Source organism: Salvelinus namaycush, unplaced genomic scaffold, assembly GCF_016432855.1.
Source record: "Salvelinus namaycush isolate Seneca unplaced genomic scaffold, SaNama_1.0 Scaffold11, whole genome shotgun sequence".
NCBI lineage: Eukaryota > Metazoa > Chordata > Actinopteri > Salmoniformes > Salmonidae > Salvelinus > Salvelinus namaycush.
The window spans coordinates 87,221-100,666 of NW_024057786.1; the positions used below are offsets into that span (position 1 = coordinate 87,221).

Here is a 13,446-nt window from a genome sequence, read left to right on the forward strand (position 1 = left end):
GTTTTTCCTAGCCACCGTGCTTCTACTACTTTCTAGGGAGATTTTCCTAGCCACCGTGCTTCTACTACTTTCTAGGGAGTTTTTCCCAGCCACCGTGCTTCTACTACTTTCTAGGGAGTTTTTCCCAGCCACCGTGCTTCTACTACTTTCTAGGGAGTTTTTCCCAGCCACCGTGCTTCTACTACTTTCTAGGGAGTTTTTCCCAGCCACCGTGATTCTACTACTTTCTAGGGAGTTTTTCCCAGCCACCGTGCTTCTACTACTTTCTAGGGAGTTTTTCCTAGCCACCGTGCTTCTACTACTTTCTAGGGAGTTTTTCCTAGCCACTGTGCTTCTACTACTTTCTAGGGAGTTTTTCCTAGCCACCGTGCTTCTACTACTTTCTAGGGAGTTTTTCCTAGCCACCGTGCTTCTACTACTTTCTAGGGAGTTTTTCCTAGCCACCGTGCTTCTACTACTTTCTAGGGAGTTTTTCCCAGCCACCGTGCTTCTACTACTTTCTAGGGAGTTTTTCCTAGCCACCGTGCTTCTACACCTGCATTGCCTGCTGTTTGGGGTTTTAGGCTGGGTTTCTGTACAGTACTCTGTGACATCAGCTGATGTAAGAAGGGCTTTATAAATACATTTGATTGATTGATTTTTGATATTTTTCAATCATTTCATCCAAACTGCTGGCGTGCGTCTGCGTAGACAGGCGCTAAAATAGAACTTGGTTCAATTTTTTGATGCGCTGCAAGTCCCGCCTCTCCCATCTCCTCATTGGTTATTAGGAGCATATACCCACGTGGGTGATTGAAAGATGAACTGAGGTCCAAACTCCAGTTCAGTTGGTGGTGGTGATGCACCTGAAAGTTGGTTGCCAACTGACACACATAAAGTCCACAGAAGAAGAAGAAGAGATTACTAGAAACTACATTTCCCCCGTTTATCTGTGGGTTAATTGTCGGAGTAGAGAACAAGATTTTGTGTGACTCAAAATGGGTCAAAATTCTACAAAAGATCCAGGAAAAAAAAGGATATTGAGTTCAAGTAAAATAACAAACCAATGTTTATATCCCAGGACAAATGAGCTAGCAATAGCAAGCTAGCGAGCTAAATAGGAAAAATGACCTAGCAACAGCAATCTAGCTAGCTAAATAGGACAAATGACCTAGCAACAGCAATCTAGCTAGCAACAGCAATCTAGCTAGCTAAATAGGACAAATGAGCTAGCAACAGCAAGCTAGCTAGCTAAATAGGACAAATTAGCTAGCAACAGCAATCTAGCTAGCTAAATAGGACAAATGACCTAGCAACAGCAAGCTAGCTAACTAAATAGGACAAATGACCTAGCAACAGCAATCTAGCTAGCAACATCAATCTAGCTAGCTAAATAGGACACATGAGCTAGCAACAGCAAGCTAGCTAGCTAAATAGGACAAATGAGCTAGCAACAGCAATCTAGCTAGCTAAATAGGACAAATGAGCTAGCAACAGCAAGCTAGCTAGCTAAATAGGACAAATTAGTTAGCAACAGCAATCTAGCTAGCTAAATAGGACAAATGAGCTAGCAACAGCAAGCTAGCGAGCTAAATAGGACAAATGAGCTAGCAACAGCAAGCTAGCGAGCTAAATAGGACAAATGAGCTAGCAACAGCAAGCTAGCGAGCTAAATATCCATGAACCGTTTCATGTGTTTCGACCTGTTCCCAAATTAATATAGTTGGTTAAGAGTTTTGATATTTCAGCCTGCATGTCCTGATCATGTCTGGTGTGGATGGACAACATCAACATCCCGGTGTAGACAGCATGTTAGGCATACGCTTATTAGTGTGGTTAGGTTTAAAATCACGTTTTAAGAAGAGAAATTGTATAATTAGGCGATCACTTTGTGGCTGTGGTAACTAGTGACGACCCAGCTCAGCTGATGCTGCCAGTGAATCTGTGGTGCTGTCACTAAATCACTGAAGCTGGAGACTCATATCTCCCTCACTAACTTGAAGCATCAGCTATCAGAGCAGCTTACAGATCATTGCACCTGTACATAGCCCATCTGTAAATAGCCCATCCAACCACCTCATCCCCATTTTGTTATTTATTTTATTTATATGTATTTTTCTTCCTTCTCCTTTGCACCCCAGTATCTCTACGTGCACATTCCTCTTCTGCACATCTACCACTCCAGTGTTTATTTGCTAAATTGTAATTATTTCGCCACTACGGCCTATTTATTGCCTCACCTCCCTAATCTTACTTCATTTGCACACACTGTATATAGACTTTTCTATTGTGTTATTGACTTGGTTCAAATACTAACACACATTCAGTTAATGGCTTAGTGATTACGGTAGTTGAACAGTTGGGTGTGTACTGGCTGGAATAATGAGCCTGTACACCCAGTAGGACCAGGAATGAAGAACGGTAGTGTAAACTGTAACTGTAACTGTAAACCTATGAGCCAACTGGCCCCGATGCCCTGTTTCCTAGGTTGAAGAATGTATGGCATTCTAGCCTTTAACTCACTGGCTATCGCACTGGGGTTTTTAGGGTATAAAAACAGAACTTGAAGTAGAAGCTAAGGAAAGACAGGAGGAAGTGAAACCATCGTCCAATCAGAGTTATACGTTCAGAAAAGAGAAATGGTGGTGAAATCTCAACTCTGAATCCTCGTCTTGGTCACTCTGGGAACTCTATGGCTTCAGAATCTACTAGATGGTGAGTTATCAGACTCATTTATAGTTAGTGTTATTGTCTTTAGATATTTTAAATATTCTGTGTCTTGAATGCCTGGAGTAGATATCCAGTTACATAATTAGTATGTTATATAATGTGATAGAATACCACAACAGGTTCTGAGTGGAAGTCCAGTTACATAATTAGTATGTTATATAATGTGATAGAATACCACAACAGGTTCTGAGTGGAAGTCCAGTTACATAATTAGTATGTTATATAATGTGATAGAATACCACAACAGGTTCTGAGTGGAAGTCCAGTTACATAATTAGTATGTTATATAATGTGATAGAATACCACAACAGGTTCTGAGTGGAAGTCCAGTTACATAATTAATATGTTATATAATGTGATAGAATACCACAACAGGTTCTGAGTGGAAGTCCAGTTACATAATTAGTATGTTATATAATGTGATAGAATACCACAACAGGTTCTGAGTGGAAGTCCAGTTACATAATTAGTATGTTATATAATGTGATAGAATACCACAACAGGTTCTGAGTGGAAGTCCAGTTACATAATTAGTATGTTATATAATGTGATAGAATACCACAACAGGTTCTGAGTGGAAGTCCAGATACATAATTAGTATGTTATATAATGTGATAGAATACCACAACAGGTTCTGAGTGGAAGTCCAGTTACATAATTAGTATGTTATATAATGTGATAGAATACCACAACAGGTTCTGAGTGGAAGTCCAGTTACATAATTAGTATGTTATATAATGTGATAGAATACCACAACAGGTTCTGAGTGGAAGTCCAGTTACATAATTAGTATGTTATATAATGTGATAGAATACCACAACAGGTTCTGAGTGGAAGTTCAGTTTGACAATCTTTATCAATATGTAAATGTTCATATGCAATGGTCCTGAGTGAACAATATTTTTTTTCTCATAATGAATCATTTAAAAGGAACAACATTTTTTCTCTCTCAGACGTGTCTGGTGCCGTACATGGCGATCTTCCTACCCAGGGCCAATCCCTCAGTGATGCCAACCTGATGTTTGAGGTTACACTTCTATTAGCCTGGTCCCAGATCAGTTTGGGATGTCTTACTGACAACGACCATCAAAGTCAGCAAGAAAACACAAACCGGTCTGGGACCAGGCTACACTTTAATGGACATGTTGTCTTAAACTCTTTGTTTTTCCTCTGCTCACCCATACTGCTACAGACCTATATCTATCCTACCCTGCCTTTCTAAGGTCTTCGAAAGCCAAGTCAACAAACAGATTACCGACCATTTCGAATCACACCACACCTTCTCCGCTATGCAATCTGGTTTCAGAGCTGGTCATGGGTGCACCTCAGCCACGCTCAAGGTCATAAACGATATCGTAACCGCCATCGATAGGAAACAATACTGTGCAGCTGTATTCATTGACCTGGCCAAGGCTTTTGACTCTGTCAATCACCACATCCTCATTGGCAGACTCGACAGCCTTGGTTTCTCTAACGATTGCCTCGCCTGGTTCACCAACTACTTCTCTGATCGAGTTCAGTGTGTCAAATCGGAGGGTCTGTTGTCCGGGCCTCTGGCAGTCTCTATGGGGGTGCCACAGGGTTCAATTCTTGGACCGACTCTCTTCTCTGTTTACATCAATGATGTCGCTCTTGCTGCTGGTGATTCTCTGATCCACCTCTACGCAGACGACACTATTCTGTATACTTCTGGCCCTTCTTTTGACACTGTGTTAACAACCCTCCAGGCGAGCTTCAATGCCATACAACTCTCCTTCCGTGGCCTCCAACTGCTCTTAAATACAAGTAAAACCAAATGCATGCTCTTCAACCGATCGCTGCCTGCTCCTGCCCGCCTGTCCAACATCACTACTTTGGACGGCTCTGACTTAGAATATGTGGACAACTACAAATACCTAGGTGTCTGGTTAGACTGTAAACTCTCCTTCCAGACCCACATCAAACATCTCCAATCCAAAGTCAAATCTAGAATTGGCTTCCTATTCCGCAACAAAGCATCCTTTACTCATGCTGCCAAACATACCCTTGTAAAACTGACCATCCTACCAATCCTCGACTTCGGTGATGTCATTTACAAAATAGCCTCCAAAACCCTACTCAATAAATTGGATGCAGTCTATCACAGTGCCATCCGTTTTGTCACCAAAGCCCCATATACTACCCACCACTGCGACCTGTACACTCTCGTTGGCTGGCCCTCGCTTCATACTCGTCGCCAAACCCAGGTCATCTACAAGACCCTGCTAGGTAAAGTCCCCCCTTATCTCAGCTCGCTGGTCACCATAGCAGCACCTACCTGTAGCACGCGCTCCAGCAGGTATATCTCTCTAGTCACCCCCAAAACCAATTCTTCCTTTGGACGCCTCTCCTTCCAGTTCTCTGCTGCCAATGACTGGAACGAACTACAAAAATCTCTGAAACTGGAAACACCTATCTCCCTCACTAGCTTTAAGCACCAGCTGTCAGAGCAGCTCATAGATTACTGCACCTGTACATAACCCATCTACAATTTAGCCCAAACAACTACCTCTTTACCTACTGTATTTATTTATTAATTTATTTTGCTCCTTTGCACCCCATTATTTCTGTCTCTACTTTGCACTTTCTTCCACTGCAAACCAACCATTCCAGTGTTTTTTAGTTTTTATTTTACTTGCTGTGTTGTACTCACTTCGCCTCCATGGCCTTTTTATATTTTTATTTATTTATACATATATTTGTTTGCCTTCACCTCCCTTATCTCACCTCACTTGCTCACATTGTATATAGACTTATTTTTTTTCACTGTATTATTGACTATATGTTTGTTTTACTCCATGTGTAACTATGTGTTGTTGTATGTGTCGAACTGCTTTGCTTTATCTTGGCCAGGTCGCAATTGTAAATGAGAACGTGTTCTCAATTTGCCTACCTGGTTAAATAAAGGTTAAATAAATAAAATAAAAAAAATATCAGCTCACTCCTAAACTTCTTTCTTATACATATGTTATTATCTACCCACATTTCACCGATCGTTAGTTTCTTTCCTCTCCATATAGTTCTTGTTGGGTGGAGTAGAGATCGACAAAGACAACAACATCATCTTGCTGGACCTGGAGATGTCATCTATGAGGCAGGGACGGACCTTCCTGGCTCGCATCAACCACAACATCCCCAAGATCCTCTCTTCCATGGAGCAGATGGTGAAGGACCTGGAGATGGCATCCATGAGGCAGGGACGGGCCTTCCTGGCTCGCATCAACCACAACATCCCCAAGACCCTCTCTTCCATGGAGCAGATGGTGAAGGACCTGGAGATGGCATCTATGAGGCAGGGACGGGCCTTCCTGGCTCGCATCAACCACAACATCCCCAAGACCCTCTCTTCCATGGAGCAGATGGTGAAGGACCTGGAGATGGCATCTATGAGGCAGGGACGGGCCTTCCTGGCTCGCATCAACCACAACATCCCCAAGACCCTCTCTTCCATGGAGCAGATGGTGAAGGACCTGGAGGCTGCACCCTGCTTTGACAGCCTCATCCTGGGCATAGTCTACTCTGCCCACCAGGCCAAGGTCCAGGAGAGAGAGGAGGACCAGGAGAAATGGGGAGAGGTGCTGAAACGTTTAGCTGATGTTACAGTCAACGAACTGCGTAGACCGGAAGCCATCAAAACATTTACTTAGATTTGAATACAGACTGTTCATTAGCCTGGTCCCAGATCTGTTTGTGCTGTATTGCAAAATACCAAAGGAGTTGGCAAAACAGCACAAACTAACCTGGGACCAGGCTAACTATTCATCAGTTTAAGGGACCAGGCTAACTATTCATCAGTTTAAGGAACCAGATTAACTATTCATCAGTTTAAGGGACCAGATTAACTATTCATCAGTTTAAGGGACCAGATTAACTATTCATCAGTTTAAGGGACCAGGCTAACTATTCATCAGTTTAAGGGACCAGGCTAACTATTCATCATTTTAAGGTACCAGATTAACTATTCATCAGTTTAAGGTATATGTTTTAATAAGGTTAGTATCACACCTCATGTAGCCTAGCCCTATATGTTTTAATAAGGTTAGTATCACACCTCATGTAGCCTAGCCCATAGTCCTATATGTTTTAATAAGGTTAGTATCACACCTCATGTAGCCTAGCCCATAGTCCTATATGTTTTAATAAGGTTAGTATCACACCTCATGTAGCCTAGCCCATAGTCCTATATGTTTTAATAAGGTTAGTATCACACCTCATGTAGGCTAGTCCATAGTCCTATATGTTTTAATAAGGTTAGTATCACACCTCATGTAGCCTAGCCCATAGTCCTATATGTTTTAATAAGGTTAGTATCACACCTCATGTAGCCTAGCCCATAGCCCTATATGTTTTAATAAGGTTAGTATCACACCTCATGTAGCCTAGTCCATAGCCCTATATGTTTTAATAAGGTTAGTATCACATCTCATGTAGCCTAGCCCATAGTCCTTTATGTTTTAATAAGGTTAGTATCACACCTCATGTAGCCTAGCCCATAGTCCTATATGTTTTATTAAGGTTAGTATCACACCTCATGTAGCATAGTCCTATATGTTTTAATAAGGTTAGTATCACACCTCATTTAGCCTAGCCCATAGTCCTATATGTTTTAATAAGGTTAGTATCACACCTCATGTAGCCTAGCCCATAGTCCTATATGTTTTATTAAGGTTAGTATCACACCTCATGTAGCCTAGCCCATAGTCCTATATGTTTTAATAAGGTTAGTATCACACCTCATGTAGTCTAGCCCATAGTCCTATATGTTTTATTAAGGTTAGTATCACACCTCATGTAGCATAGTCCTATATGTTTTAATAAGGTTAGTATCACACCTCATTTAGCCTAGCCCATAGTCCTATATGTTTTAATAAGGTTAGTATCACAACTCATGTAACCTAGCCCTATATGTTTTAATAAGGTTAGTATCACACCTCATGTAGCCTAGCCCATAGTCCTATATGTTTTAATAAGGTTAGTATCACACCTCATGTAGCATAGTCCTATATGTTTTAATAAGGTTAGTATCACACCTCATTTAGCCTAGCCCATAGTCCTATATGTTTTAATAAGGTTAGTATCACAACTCATGTAACCTAGCCCTATATGTTTTAATAAGGTTAGTATCACACCTCATGTAGCCTAGCCCATAGTCCTATATGTTTTAATAAGGTTAGTATCACACCTCATGTAGCCTAGCCCATAGTCCTATATGTTTTAATAAGGTTAGTATCACACCTCATGTAACCTAGCCCATAGTCCTATATGTTTTAATAAGGTTAGTATCACACCTCATGTAGCCTAGCCCATAGTCCTATATGTTTTAATAAGGTTAGTATCACACCTCATGTAGCCTAACCCATAGCCCTATATGTTTTAATAAGGTTAGTATCACACCTCATGTAGCCTAGCCCATAGCCCTATATGTTTTAATAAGGTTAGTATCACACCTCATGTATCCTAGTCCTATATGTTTTAATAAGGTTAGTATCACACCTCATGTAGCCTAGCCCTATATGTTTTAATAAGGTTAGTATCACACCTCATGTAGCCTAGCCCATAGTCCTATATGTTTTAATAAGGTTAGTATCACACCTCATGTAGCCTAGCCCATAGTCCTATATGTTTTAATAAGGTTAGTATCACACCTCATGTAGCCTAGCCCATAGTCCTATATGTTTTAATAAGGTTAGTATCACACCTCATGTAGGCTAGTCCATAGTCCTATATGTTTTAATAAGGTTAGTATCACACCTCATGTAGCCTAGCCCATAGTCCTATATGTTTTAATAAGGTTAGTATCACACCTCATGTAGCCTAGCCCATAGCCCTATATGTTTTAATAAGGTTAGTATCACACCTCATGTAGCCTAGTCCATAGCCCTATATGTTTTAATAAGGTTAGTATCACATCTCATGTAGCCTAGCCCATAGTCCTTTATGTTTTAATAAGGTTAGTATCACACCTCATGTAGCCTAGCCCATAGTCCTATATGTTTTATTAAGGTTAGTATCACACCTCATGTAGCATAGTCCTATATGTTTTAATAAGGTTAGTATCACACCTCATTTAGCCTAGCCCATAGTCCTATATGTTTTAATAAGGTTAGTATCACACCTCATGTAGCCTAGCCCATAGTCCTATATGTTTTATTAAGGTTAGTATCACACCTCATGTAGCCTAGCCCATAGTCCTATATGTTTTAATAAGGTTAGTATCACACCTCATGTAGTCTAGCCCATAGTCCTATATGTTTTATTAAGGTTAGTATCACACCTCATGTAGCATAGTCCTATATGTTTTAATAAGGTTAGTATCACACCTCATTTAGCCTAGCCCATAGTCCTATATGTTTTAATAAGGTTAGTATCACAACTCATGTAACCTAGCCCTATATGTTTTAATAAGGTTAGTATCACACCTCATGTAGCCTAGCCCATAGTCCTATATGTTTTAATAAGGTTAGTATCACACCTCATGTAGCCTAGCCCATAGTCCTATATGTTTTAATAAGGTTAGTATCACACCTCATGTAACCTAGCCCATAGTCCTATATGTTTTAATAAGGTTAGTATCACACCTCATGTAGCCTAGCCCATAGTCCTATATGTTTTAATAAGGTTAGTATCACACCTCATGTAGCCTAACCCATAGCCCTATATGTTTTAATAAGGTTAGTATCACACCTCATGTAGCCTAGCCCATAGCCCTATATGTTTTAATAAGGTTAGTATCACACCTCATGTATCCTAGTCCTATATGTTTTAATAAGGTTAGTATCACACCTCATGTAGCCTAACCCATAGCCCTATATGTTTTAATAAGGTTAGTATCACACCTCATGTAGCCTAGCCCATAGCCCTATATGTTTTATTAAGGTTAGTATCACACCTCATGTAGCCTAGCCCATAGTCCTATATGTTTAAATAAGGTTAGTATCAAACCTCATGTAGCCTAGCCCATAGTCCTATATGTTTTAATAAGGTTAGTATCACACCTCATGTAGCCTAGTCCTATATGTTTTAATAAGGTTAGTATCACACCTCATGTAGCCTAGCCCATAGTCCTATATGTTTTAGTAAGGTTAGTATCACACCTCATGTAGCCTAGCCCATAGTCCTATATGTTTTAATAAGGTTAGTATCACACCTCATGTAGCCTAGTCCATAGTCCTATATGTTTTAATAAGGTTAGTATCACACCTCATGTAGCCTAGTCCTATATGTTTTAATAAGGTTAGTATCACACCTCATGTAGCCTAGCCCATAGTCCTATATGTATTAATAAGGTTAGTATCACACCTCATGTAGCCTAGCCCATAGTCCTATATGTTTTAATAAGGTCAGTATCACACCTCATGTAGCCTAGCCCATAGTCCTATATGTTTTAATAAGGTTAGTATCACACCTCATGTAGCCTAGCCCATAGTCCTATATGTTTCAATAAGGTTAGTATCACACCTCATGTAGCCTAGTCCATAGTCCTATATGTTTTAATAAGGTTAGTATCACACCTCATGTAGCCTAGTCCTATATGTTTTAATAAGGTTAGTATCACACCTCATGTAGCCTAGCCCATAGTCCTATATGTATTAATAAGGTTAGTATCACACCTCATGTAGCCTAGCCCATAGTCCTATATGTTTTAATAAGGTCAGTATCACACCTCATGTAGCCTAGCCCATAGTCCTATATGTTTTAATAAGGTTAGTATCACACCTCATGTAGCCTAGCCCATAGTCCTATATGTTTTAATAAGGTTAGTATCACACCTCATGTAGCCTAGCCCATAGTCCTATATGTTTTAATAAGGTTAGTATCACACCTCATGTAGCCTAGTCCTATATGTTTTAATAAGGTTAGTATCAGACCTCATGTAGTCTAGCCCATAGTCCTATATGTTTTAATAAGGTTAGTATCACACCTCATGTAGCCTAGCCCATAGTCCTATATGTTTTAATAAGGTTAGTATCACACCTCATGTAGCCTAGCCCATAGTCCTATATGTTTTAATAAGGTTAGTATCACACCTCATGTAGCCTAGCCCATAGTCCTATATGTTTTAATAAGGTTAGTATCACACCTCATGTAGCCTAGCCCATAGTCCTATATGTTTTAATAAGGTTAGTATCACACCTCATGTATGCTAGCCCATAGTCCTATATGTTTTAATAAGGTTAGTATCACACCTCATGTATGCTAGCCCATAGTCCTATATGTTTTAATAAGGTTAGTATCACACCTCATGTAGCCTAGTCCTATATGTTTTAATAAGGTTAGTATCACACCTCATGTAGCCTAGTCCTATATGTTTTAATAAGGTTAGTATCACACCTCATGTAGCCTAGCCCATAGTCCTATATGTTTTAATAAGGTTAGTATCACACCTCATGTAGCCTAGCCCATAGCCCTATATGTTTTAATAAGGTTAGTATCACACCTCATGTAGCCTAGCCCATAGTCCTATATGTTTTAATAAGGTTAGCATCACACCTCATGTAGCCTAGCCCATAGTCCTATATGTTTTAATAAGGTTAGTATCACACCTCATGTAGGCTAGTCCATAGTCCTATATGTTTTAATAAGGTTAGTATCACACCTCATGTAGCCTAGTCCTATATGTTTTAATAAGGTTAGTATCACACCTCATGTAGCCTAGCCCATAGTCCTATATGTTTTGACAAGGTCTGTACTAAAGTGGCCAAATAACTCCTTCAAATGAAGCACATGAATCCTCTTTATAACCGGTGTAGAGTCTAAGACCCCCATTGTTAGGGCGGAGACATGAGCATCTCATCATTATTTACAGATCTCTGGTTTCAGCTTCTTGTGAAATGGAAAGGAAAGTTAGCACGTTCACAGTGCACAGTTAGGATGCTGGATTGGCCTAAAGTAACGTGATGTTTCACCAACATTATAGAATTACTCCTCTAAATAACATTATAAAAATACTTCACCAGGGAGCATCTTAGCCACAGAGGAACATCCACTTCATTAAAATAAATGCTGTGGATTGTTTCAAATCCCCCCAGAGTGTTTGGGAAGCCTGCGATTTGGTTAGCGGGCATGGCAGTAGGTGTAGTTGATTGAGTTGAGACTGTCAGTGAAAAGCGCCTTAAACATGTGTGAAGATAATGTGTCTGTCACGGGCGTGTGGAGAGACAGACCAAGGTGCAGCGTGATTGTGTGTAGATAATGTGTCTGTCACGGCGTGTGGAGAGACAGACCAAGGTGCAGCGTGATTGTGTGTAGATAATGTGTCTGTCACGGCGTGTGGAGAGACAGACCAAGGTGCAGTGTGATTGTGTGTAGATAATGTGTCTGTCACGGCGTGTGGAGAGACAGACCAAGGTGCAGCGTGATTGTGTGTAGATAATGTGTCTGTCACGGCGTGTGGAGAGACAGACCAAGGTGCAGCGTGATTGTGTGTAGATAATGTGTCTGTCACGGCGTGTGGAGAGACGGACCAAGGTGCAGTGTGATTGGAGTTCCACATCTTTATTTTTAGAGAAACTTAAAACAAACCAAGAAACAAACAACGACCTACTGAGGTGCACCAAGCTCTCACTCAAAACAATATCCCACAGAGCAGGTGGGAACAGGGAACCCTTAAGTATGATCCCCAATTAGAGACAACCAACATCAGCTGCCTCTAATTGGGAACCATACCAAGAGCACCAACATAGAAATATATAACCTAGAACACCCCCTAGTCACGCCCTGACCTACTACACCATAGAGAACCAAGGGCTCTATGGTCAGGGCGTGACAGTAGGTGTAGTTGATTGAGTTTCGACTGTCAGTGAAAATCGCCTTAAACAGGTGTGAAGATAATGTGTCATGAATATAATTTAACATTTTGCCTCAAGAAGAAGGGGAGGTGGTGAAGTTATGGTGTGTCTCTCTCCAGAAGGCATTCAGATGTAGGAAAGTGCCCATTTGGCAATGTCTGATTTCTGATTGTCTTAACTCACCATGTACACCACTGGCCTCACAAGTCAACAAAGTCTGTTTTTACATCCATTGCAAATGATACCAGCCCGCTGGACAAGAGCGCAACAGGCAGTTCTGGGAAACAGATGAACATTTCTGAGAAGTCACACCGCTAACGTTGTCTTGACATACAGTACCAGGTAAAAGTTTGAACACACCTTCTCATTCAAGGGTTTTTCTTTATTTTCTACATTGTGGAATAATAGTGAAGACATCAACTTTGAAATAACATATAATCACGTATTAACCAACAAAAAAAAGTGTTTGAAAAAAAATAAAACATATTTGGATTTGTTTAAGTAGCCACCCTTTGCTCTGATGATGCTCTGCAGGATCTATTAGATGTACCTATATAACTATATCATAGCTTAATAATAGGAGCATAGAGATGGTAAAGAGCTCTCTGCTTTAAGGAATAAAGAAGGCATATTGCTGTGCACATATGGAGGAGTGAAACTATAGTTTCACCCAGGGGCGCCGTCATGGATTTGGGGCCCCATGTAAAGATATCACATTGGGCCCCACCACCACACCAACCCTGCACAACTGCTGTAACCACACACCTCCAGAACACAATCCACCCATTCAAAGATTTAAATAACTCTACCTTTGCAGGCTTGCAACTCTTGTAGTCCAATATTTACTGTAGGATATTTACTGACAGTGAGCTGTGAAGGTATAACACAGGCAACATTCTGCATACAGTGGAATTCACTATTTGATGAAATG

General features: G+C 40.5%; 1 protein-coding gene across 1 annotated transcript in view; it reads left to right on the top strand.

The window, feature by feature from the left end:
• Positions 1–2,655: 2,655 nt before the first annotated feature.
• The window catches only part of LOC120035715, a 34,090-nt gene continuing 23,299 nt past the window's right edge, over positions 2,656–13,446 (top strand). Inside the window, exons 1-3 of the mRNA XM_038982281.1 lie at positions 2,656–2,694; positions 3,663–3,736; positions 5,748–6,203. Of these exons, the coding sequence (XP_038838209.1) occupies positions 3,728–3,736; positions 5,748–6,203 (465 nt within the window). The 5' untranslated portion in view covers positions 2,656–2,694; positions 3,663–3,727. The remainder of the gene's footprint in view (positions 2,695–3,662; positions 3,737–5,747; positions 6,204–13,446) is intronic.